The sequence below is a fragment of the Rhincodon typus genome, chromosome 29, assembly GCF_021869965.1.
Source record: "Rhincodon typus isolate 14 chromosome 29, sRhiTyp1.1, whole genome shotgun sequence".
NCBI lineage: Eukaryota > Metazoa > Chordata > Chondrichthyes > Orectolobiformes > Rhincodontidae > Rhincodon > Rhincodon typus.
Window position 1 is genome coordinate 15,080,104 of NC_063360.1, and position 10,283 is coordinate 15,090,386.

The 10,283-nt window shown below is 41.8% G+C and overlaps 1 protein-coding gene across 2 annotated transcripts in view; it reads left to right on the forward strand.

Moving 5' to 3' along the window:
- The window catches only part of LOC109922394 (KN motif and ankyrin repeat domain-containing protein 1-like), a 63,279-nt gene that overhangs the window by 36,232 nt on the left and 16,764 nt on the right, over positions 1-10,283 (forward strand). For both annotated transcript variants that reach the window (XM_048613980.1, XM_048613979.1), the window contains 2 exons: positions 4,545-4,799; positions 9,449-9,536. In XM_048613980.1, coding sequence (XP_048469937.1) covers positions 4,545-4,799; positions 9,449-9,536 — 343 coding nt within the window. The remainder of the gene's footprint in view (positions 1-4,544; positions 4,800-9,448; positions 9,537-10,283) is intronic.

Genomic DNA, 10,283 nt, shown 5'->3' on the forward strand with positions numbered 1-10,283 from the left:
ACAAACATATCATCACTAGGACCACCTGCTTCCACCTGTATACCATCGCTCGAGACTGCCCCGTCTCAGCTCATCCAGTGCTGAAACCTTCATTCGGGCCTTGATGATCTTTTAGACCAATATTCCAACACACTCCTGACCACCTTCCGTATTCTACCATCTGGTAGCTTGAAGATATCCAAAATTCTGCCTTCCCTGTTCTAACTTGCACAGAGTCCCTTTCACTCCTCAGCCCTGTTCCCAAGGACTTATGTTGATCGTCAATTTAGCAACACTTTGATTTTAAAACTCTCATCCTTGTTTTCCATCTCTAATCTCCTCCAGCCCCACAATTCTCCGAGATTTCTGCACTCGTCTAATTCTGACCTCTCGAGCATCTTTGAATTTAATTCTGTGATCCGGAATTCAGCTGCCAAAGCCCCAAGTTTGGAATTTCCGCCTACATCTCCCTACCTCCCTACATCTCCCTACCTCATCTTCCTCCTTTAAGAACCTCCTTAAAACAATGGCTTTTAGTCTAATAACCAATTGTCTCTTTAAGTGAGTCAATATAGAATAATAGAATAAAATTTGACAAGGTGTTGAGAATTCTTTTTTAATTAAAGCCCTTGTACAAATACATGTTATTTAGGATTCTTGTGATGCAGAGGTAAGGTCCTTACCCCTGAGCTAGGAGGCCTGGCTTCAAATCCTACCTGTTCTGGATGCATGTCATAACACATCTGAATAGATTGATTAAACACTTCTATAAATACATGCTGCAATATGTACAGCATTATATACAATAATGCTATTATATTATATACAATATTGGAATATATAATGTGATTAACTTCACCACACCGTTCAAGCATTTATTGAGATGGAGATACAGGTTTCTATTCTGAAACAAAAACAGAAATTACTGGTGAAACTCAACAGGTTTGGCGCATGTGTGGAGAGAAAACAAAGTTAATTTCTTGAGTCCAGCGACCCTTCTTCAGAACTGATAGTAAATAGGAAAAAGTGGTATATATTCTGAAGACAGAGGGTGTGTGGAAAAAGGAGTGAGTGGATAGGCGGAGATGGAGGCCAGAGAGAGAAATGGAAAATACCTGGCAGACAAAGGAATATGTGATAATACGCCAGAGAGAAAGAGAAGCTGATAATGGGGACCAGCAAACTAGTGAAAATGGATTGGCTGTGCTGAAAGTAGTCCATGTCATGACAGGGCCTGAGATGTGGGGGTCGGTAGAGGACATGGAAGAAGGTATTCAGATTCGAATATTATTGTGCTTGATATTGAGTCCTGAAGGCTTCTATTCTGTTCAGTTTTCTATTTTAGAAGGTTGAAATCAAAGAAAGCTGAAATAAATGTAAATTCATTAAGATGGAGGGTGACATAGCTGATTCTGAAACTATGGTTGTGAATCTAAATAGAGGAAACTATGATGGTATGAGGCGTAACCTGGCTATGATGAATTGGGGATCGTTATGTAAAAGGATGACAGTGGATAGGCAATGGCAAATATTCAAAGAGTGCATGGACGAACTGCAACAATTGCTCATTCCTGTCTGGCACAAAAAGAAAATGGGAAAGATGGTTTTTATCACGGCTAACAAGGGAAATCTGGGATAGTTTTAGATCCAAGGAAGGTGCATACAAATTGGCCAAAGGAGCAGCAGACCTGAGGATTGGGAGCAGTTTAGATGTTAGGAAAGGAGGACAAAGGATTGGTTGAGAGGCATGGGAGTGATGATTAAGCTTGTGGAGAACACACAAACTCATTGTAAAAGCTTCCATAGGTATGTAAAGAGAAGAAGAAAAGTAAAGACAAATGGTTGTCCTGTATGGTCAGAAACAGGGGAAGTTACAATGGAGAACAAAGAGTTGACAAGTGAATTAAATACATATTTTGGTTCTGTCTAAACAAAGGAAGACAAAAATTACATCCCAAAAATGTTGGAAAAATAGTCTAGTGAGAGAGAGGAAAATCAGTATTGGTAGTAAAATAGTCTTGGGGATATTAATAAAATTAAAGGCTGATAAATCTCTAAAGCCTGACAAGTACATGCCAGAATACTTAAGGAAGTGATCAGAGAAATAGTGGGTGCATTGGTGGTAATCTTTCAAGATTCTGTACTCTCTGGAACAGTTCCTGTGGATTGGAGGGTAGCTAATATAACCTCACTACTTAAAAAAAGAGGTAGAGAGAAAACAGGGGTCATTATTGATTGGTAGCCTGACATCAGTTTTCTGGAAAATGCTAGAGTCCATTATAAAATATTTAACTTGGAAGACAGTGACAGGATTGGAAGAGTCAGCATGGATTTATGAAAGGAAATCATAGTTGGCAAATCAATTGGAATTTGTTTGAGGATGTAACCAGTAGAGTTGATAAGGGGAAACGAGTGACTGTGGTTCACTTGGACTTTCAGACTTTTGATAAGGTCCTAATTAAGAGATTAAATGTAAAATTAAAATGCATGCAATTTGGGTAGTGTACTGACATGGATAGAGAATTGTTTGGCATTTGGGGTAAAAAGAGCAGGAATAAATGGCTGTTTTTCTGAGTGGCAGCCAATGACTATTGAGGTACAGGAGGGCTCAGTGCTTGGAAACCAGCTATTCACAATATATACTAATGTCTTAGATGAGAGAACTAGATGTAATATCTCCAAGTTTGCAGACAACACAAAGCTGGTGGCAGTTGGACTGTGAGGACAATGCAGAGATGCTTCAGTGTGATTTGAACAAGTTGAGTGAGTGGGCAAATGCATAGCAGATGAAATATAATATGGATAAATGAGGTTATCCACTTTGGTACCAAAAGCAGGAAAGCATTTTATTATCTGAATGGCGACAGGTTAGGAAAGGTGGGGTGTGCACCAGTCCCTGAAAGTTAGCATGTAAGTGCAACAGGCAGTGAGGAAGGGAAATAGTATGTTGGCCTTCTTAGCGAGAGTAAAGAGCATTTGAATATAGAAGCAGGGATATCTTGCTGCAGTTGGACAGGGCTTTGGTGAGACCATACCAGGAATACTGTGTGCAGTATGGTCTCCTTAACTGGGGAAGGATGTTCTGGCTGTGGCGGGAATGCAGTGAAGGTGTACCAGACTGATTCCTGGAATGGGATGATTCACATATGAAGAGATACTGGATCGGTTAGGACTATATTCACTGGAGTTTTAAAGAATTTACGGGATCTTATAGAAACCAATAATATGCAAAACAGGATTTGACAGGATAAAATCAGGAAGAATGTTCCCGATGACCAGGGAGTCCAGAACTAGAGGTCACAGTGTAAGGATAGGGGGTAAGTCATTTAGGACAGAGATAAGGAAGAAATTTCTTCACCCAAGGAATGGTGAGCCTGTGGAATTCTTTGCCACAGAAAGCAGTTGAGGCCAAAACATTGAATATTTTCAACAAGGAGTTAGATATCATTCTTAGGGCTAAAGAAATCAAAGAGTATGGAGTGAAAATGGGAACAGGGGACTGAATTGGATGATCAGCCAGGATCATATTGAATGGCAGGGAGGGTTTGAAGGGCTGAATGGCCTACTCCTGTTCTTATTTTTAATTTTCAGTGATCTCTGTTTAAAATTCCATTTCTTATAACCATCACCTGAATCCCAAGGTTTGATTATTGGGAAATACCTTTCCTACCTTTGTCAGTCACAGTCTCTATCAGACCTCTACATACCAGCAAATTTTCAAATTGCACTGTTTCGGTCCGTGTTGCTTGATTATATAAGATAGGAACTTATCAACATTTTCCATGTTAACAGCACTCTTGGGTGGAGTTTAATGCCTACCTGTGCTGAGTTTGGTGGCGGGGGTTGAGGGGGGGGTGCACTATCAGTCAGGACCCTGCTGCCTTCCTGCCTCTTCCCCAATTAACCCAATTAAGTGGAAAGGCTCGTTGACAGCATTTTGGCCCCGCCATTAATTATGGCCCTTAAATCGCCAGTTAGTGCCCACTCTCCATGTGGGAACCCAAAAATCAAACCCTGTCAAAATTGCTTGTGGTCTTCCAGATGAGCCCTACCGGTCGGATGTTGAGGGATTTCGATGCAGGAACAGGAGGGAGTAGTGAGAGTCACTCCTTACCCTTGGATCCATCTGTCATCACTCATCCATGGTCTGGGTCTCTCAGCAATCCCAGGCCTTGAGTGAGAGCATTACTGGCAGCACTGCCTTGCCAGTAATGGTGCCAAGCGATGAAAAACTGCTGGCCTCTGCTGTCAAGATGATGGCGGTGGTGGGGAAGGGAGTAGGTGGTGAGGTGGGGGAATTGTGGGGAGGGGAGTTAAATGTTATGGCCCCAGTGCTCTGGATGGGTTTGTATATCAACATGGTAAATCATTGGTCACCATTACCGATGATGACCAATTCACTTAGATAATTGAATTGGAACTCTCCACGTAGCCTGGTGGGATTTAAACTCAAGCTTCCAGATAATCAGTTGAAGAGTCTGAATTGCTAGTCCAGCAACATCATCAATTTCCTACTGTTTTGGGAACGAACTGCAATAAAAATTCTGTTGCACTTCTAATTACAGATATGAGACAACTTCGAGTGAGGAATCAAGTGGTGAGGAGAACTTGGAGAAGGTGATTGGAGACAGTTCGGAAAGTGAGTTGGGAAATTGCTGTGATAGTTCCGATGAAGATGGCGTTACAAACATGAAAGGCAGTGACAGTGACGACTGCGAGCTTCCTACAGAATGGAGGGATAAAGAGAAAGAGAAAATACTTGAGCAGAGTAAACACAAGAGTGAAGAGAACAGAAGCAAAGAAGAGGAAGTGAAGGAAAAGTGAGAACAAGTCTATTGATTTGCTCTAATTATTCATCATTAAAATAATTGAAACATTGGTTCAATGCAACAAAAAAAGTTAGAAATTTATTCTCGACCCTCTCTTGTGGTTCGAGGAAAGGGAAACATTCACAACATTTCCATTTATATGAATTACAGTTTAAATACTTACATCTGGAACCTAGTTCCTAATACTTAGCTGTTTAAAGCAGTGATAGCCAAGCTGTTCAGATCTCAAATGTTCAAGGTTCAATTTGGCTTGAGCTACTCTGACTGATCTCAGCCCTGATACACAAATGAAACTTGTGAATGACAAGATCGGAGAAAAAAAAAGTACTCTCATAACCCATTCCTGGTAAGTGCAATGTCTGCCATTCTGGTGGCAATTGCAGTAAATGCAACATACAACCTATATTACATTTTTGGATAATATATATTGTGTTACAAAATATCTGCCTCATTCTGTCAAATTGTTTAATGTGGCTCTGATATTTGCAGAGCAGAGATTTCCTACAGTCACTTTTCCTTTTTATTGTGGATGTTAGCTGTGTGATACAGGACAATCGGCTTCGACTATGCTGTCTGCAGAAAGAATCATTTCTGCTATGACGTACTTGCACATTGCTGCTGTGATTGCATTATTCCAAGTGGAGTCTCTGATTCCAACACTGAAAAAATGAGAAGAAACTGCTAAGACTAGATTATCACAAGGCTGGAATTAGGAGTTTGCAACTAAACTGGAATGTCACAATCAAATAAAGATGGAAGAAATGTAATTGCTGCCAGAGAAAAGGAAGAGAGGCAGGAAATGCTGGAACTGTGGAGCGGACCTCTTAATGCTGTCCACAGGGCCAGCTTAAAACAGTGCGAGTGAGCTAACTAGAACCTCACACATCTAAGAACTGAAAACCAACCCTGGGGTAACTGGGAATTATGCCTGTTACAACAGGGCAGTCAGACACCACGGCACCTGGTGGCAGGGTGTAGGTAAAACCTGTGCCAAGGAGGTAGCTGGAAACTAATTATTTCTGTGGGTGATGAGCAATTCACAATGTGCATTGAGATAGATAGAGCGAGAATAGAAGCCAAAAGCAAGTTAGTGATGGCTTAACTACCATCACTCATGTCTCTGGGTCACATAGTTCTGGATTCCAGTCCCACTTTGGGGAGTGATTGCAAACAGTTGACATTTTTCACTGAGGAATGCTGCTCTGTTGAAAGGGCCATCTTCCAGATGAGATGTCAAATTGAAATGGAGCCATTTTGAGGAAGAGCAAGCGAATTATCCCTTCAGTCCAGAGCAATATTTATTCCTCAAACAACATCGTAAACACAGAATATTGAGCCATTATCCTATCGCTGTTTGTGGGAGCTTGCTCTGTACAAATCATCTGCCATATTTCCTACATGACAACAGTGATTACAATCAGTGAAGTACTTTGAAGTGTGAGGATGCTTTATGATATTTGCAACTGTGAAAAATGCTCTATAAATTAAACTAGGAGCATGAGTAGGCCATTCAACACTTTCAGCCTGCTCTAACATCCACTAACTCATGGCTTATCCTTTTCATTACCATTTTCCTGCAGTATCCCCTTATCCCTGAATGCCTTTGATATCTAGAAATCTGTTGTATTGAACATAGTCAAGAGCCTTCACCGTCCTCTGGGTTAGGTAATTCTCTCTTTCAGAGTGAAGTATCTCCTCCTCATTTCACTATTAAATAGTCTAGCTTTCATTCTGAGACTTGTTCTAGAGCTCCCAGCTGGGAGAAAACATCCTTTATCCTCACCAAACCCCGTTAAGAAATTTATGTATTTCAATTATATTGTGTTCCATTCTTCTAAATGAGATGGAATATGGGCCCCATCTCCACAATCTCTCCTTACAGGACAGTCCTGTCATCCCACATGAACGTGTGTTACACTCTCTGTAAGATAGGCACATCCTTCCTTAGGTGCAGGTATAAGATTTCTTTAAATGTCTCCCTATCAACATCAGCCAATCAAAACCCATGGTTGTATCAGCCAGTAAATATATACACTAATACACCCAATAAGCACACTCTGGAACTCTGAGTGCTCATGTCCGTAAAGAATCTTACCCATTTTTATAGATGCACCATAGAAGTCATTCTATCTGGATGCATCACGGTCTGGTACGGCAATTGTTCTGCCCAAGAAATTACAGAAGGTTGTGAACGCAGCCCAGACCGTCACGCAAGCCAATCTTCCATCCACTGACTCCATTTATACTGCTCACTGCCTTGGGAATGCAGCCAACATCATCAAAGACCCCTCCCACCCCAGTTATAATCTCTTCCAACTTCTTCCATCAGGCAGAAGATACAAAAGCTTAAGTACACGGACCGACAGATTCAAGATCAACTTCTTCCTCACTGCTATTAGACTTCTGAACGGACCACTCAAATTTTAAATTTAATGTTGATCTCCTTCTTTGCAGCCATAGCATTGTAGTCTTCGCTCTGTTCTGTTACCCTAATGCACTTCGTATGGTATGATCTGCCTGTACTGCCCACAAAACTTTTCACTGTACCTAGATACGTGAGACAATAATAAATCAAATCATTCATCAAGCAGAGTGAAACCATATCAAGGTGTTCATGATGCTGGAAACCATTAAATGGAGGAGTCATTTATCACTTTGGTGCAGCCCAGCTCCAATGAGCCAGTGAGGCTTATCATCTGAAATGAGCATGATGCCATGCAGAATGCTGGAATAGGTGGATATTGTATCAAACAGTGAATACAGTCTTACTTGGTGCACTTATAGCGTCCCTGCCTCTGAGCCAGGAGGCCTGGGCTCAAATCCCAGCTGCTCCAGGGGTGTATAATAACATCTCTAATCAGGTTGATGAGGAAAATAATACTCTTAGGCTTGGGTTCAAGTCCCACTTGGCTCAGAGGTGTATTGGACCATATTAGAGAAAGTTGATTAAAATGACCACAACTCATCATTGGGCTCCTGTGGTTCAGTGGTAGTGCCCCTACCTCTGGGTCTGGATTCAAGTCCCACTCTGCTTTGAAGGTGTGAAAGAACGGATTGATTACCAATAATTCAACCTTAATTTTATTAACTTTGGCTAAAAGCTTCAAAGATCACTAAGACTGTACTTTTAGCATTTACTGTAAAGTGGCAAGCGTAGGATAAAAATAATGTGGAACTCTTGAATTCCTTGTAACTCCATGGCAGTCACTCAGTCCCACGCTGGACATAGTCCAGCTGCACAGTTTATATCTGTGGTTTTAGTTTGCTGCAGGTTATTGTATGGCCTATCTTTATTTTTAGAAATGAGTTCATAAACTGAGCATAGTTGGCATTGCAGTTTGCTAAAGACTTTGATAACTGTGCTGCTTTGTTTTTGGATACCAGATTCTCGGAATTTATAAACTTTTTTTTATTTTAAATTTTGCATTGATTGTTTTCTCACATGTTGTATTAATATAATTGGTTGCATCAGAACATTCCTGGCATTGTGTCCAGTTACACTGGTCAGCTTTAAACTGATGCGTGTCTCATTTGTGGGGCTGACTTCCCCTTATCTCCCCATTCTCCTGTTTCCTGGTTTGGAGAGTTTGTTTCTTTAGCTTGTCTCTGACACACCATTTCCTTCCCGAGATCTGTGATTTGTTGCTCCTGTTGGCTGGTGCGAATCTTCCATCTCTACTGTTAGACTCAAGCTGAAACCACAGTGTCACTTAGATCACATCAGTGGGCCATTCAGTCCATTGAATGCAGGGCTGCTGTTTATAGAGCTTAAACCTGACCTTGCTGAAATCCACTCCTGTGGTTTGGACCTGCTTCAGTCAGTTCCCGATGGACAGAACTCAGATATTCTTTAATCACAAACCAGGTCCTCACTTTGAGGACCAAAGTGCTACTCAGGTCTTGTGCAATTAAGTATTTTCCTTTCCATTTTAAGCTTACATTATCAATTTCTAAATATCTTAGTTTTACCTTGATGTTAAGCACTCAAGAGTGAGTTAAATCCATAGCCCAACTGGCTTTTCCACATACTGTTAATGCTCCATTTGAGGTCATTTAACCAGGGCCTATAGAACTGCATTACCCAGACCATAAACCTTCCATTACAATGACAATTATTCTGGGTGCCTGATACACGTGGAGCCCAACAATGTGTTCAAAATCTCCAAACTGAGCTGAGGCCTTTTCCACACTGAAGACTTTTGTTTCACTGAGTATGCAGTGCACAATCCTGCCCTGTATAGACCAACCCCAACCGAGTCACCCTTGTTCATTTCAAAGTATGGGGCCCAGAATTGGCCACCAAACTCCAGTTGGTATCTAGCCAGAGTTTTATACATTGCTAGCAAATGCCCCTTGTCTTTATGGTCTCTGCCTCTACTTGTAAAACCCAGGATTTTAAGGAATGAGATAACAAGGTGTAGAGCTGGATGAACACAGCAGGCCAAGCAGCGTCAGAGGAACAGGAAGGCTGACGTTTTGGGCCTAGACCCTTCTTCAGAAAAATTTTAAGGAATGATTTGGTTGCAGTTCATAGGTTGTAGGATTTCTTGTGCAGTATTAAAATTTCTCCCCTAAGCATACTGGGTGTTTCGGGAGTTTGCTTTCTGTCCTGACTCTCTTGCTGATTGGTTTTCCTGCAGATTTGAGTTGAGTCTGAAGATGCGGGAAGCCTGCCTGATCCTGAAGAATCATTTCAATGACCAAAATCCAGTGAAGAGTAAGGAGGTGGTGAGCATCTTTGTCTGCCAAGATTGTTGATTGGTGTTGATTGTCATGTCGACATGGAGGTCAGGTTAAAGGTCTGTGTCTAGGTTATTGTGTCTCTCATGAGCCAGAAAGCTGAGGGGGCGTATCCTACTCCAGATACTTCAGGAAAAACAATCCAGGGTGATAAAAACCAAAAGAACTGTGGATGCTGTAAATCAGGAACAAAAACAAAGTTGTTGAGAAGCTCAGCAGGTCTGGCAGCATCTGTGGAGGAGAAAACAGAGTTAATGTTTCGGGTCAGGTGACCCTTCCTCAGAACTGATGGTGGCTGGGAAAACGTCAGTTTATATGCAGAAAATAGGGAGGTGGGTGGGGTAGGGAGTAAACGGTAGGATAGAGCCCAAAGAGAGAAAGACAGTTGGACAGACAAAGGAGTTGCTAACGATCAGGCTGGGAGGGTGAGTAGTTGTTAATGGAGACTGTTAGTGACTAACAACAGGGGGTGGCTATGTGGCAGGCTATGTGGTAACAAGGCCTGGTGTGTGGGGTGGGGGACTGAGACATGGGAGAGTTTAGGCCCTAAAATTATTGAACTCAATATTGAGTCCGGAGGGCTGTAGGGTCCCCAAGCGGAAAATGAGGTGTTGTTCCTCCAGCTTGCGTTGGGATTCACTGGAACACTGTAGCAAGCCAGAGACAGAGATGTTGGCCAGGGAGCAGGGTGGTGCATTGAAGTGGCAGGCAACAGGTAGTTCAGGGTCTTTTTTG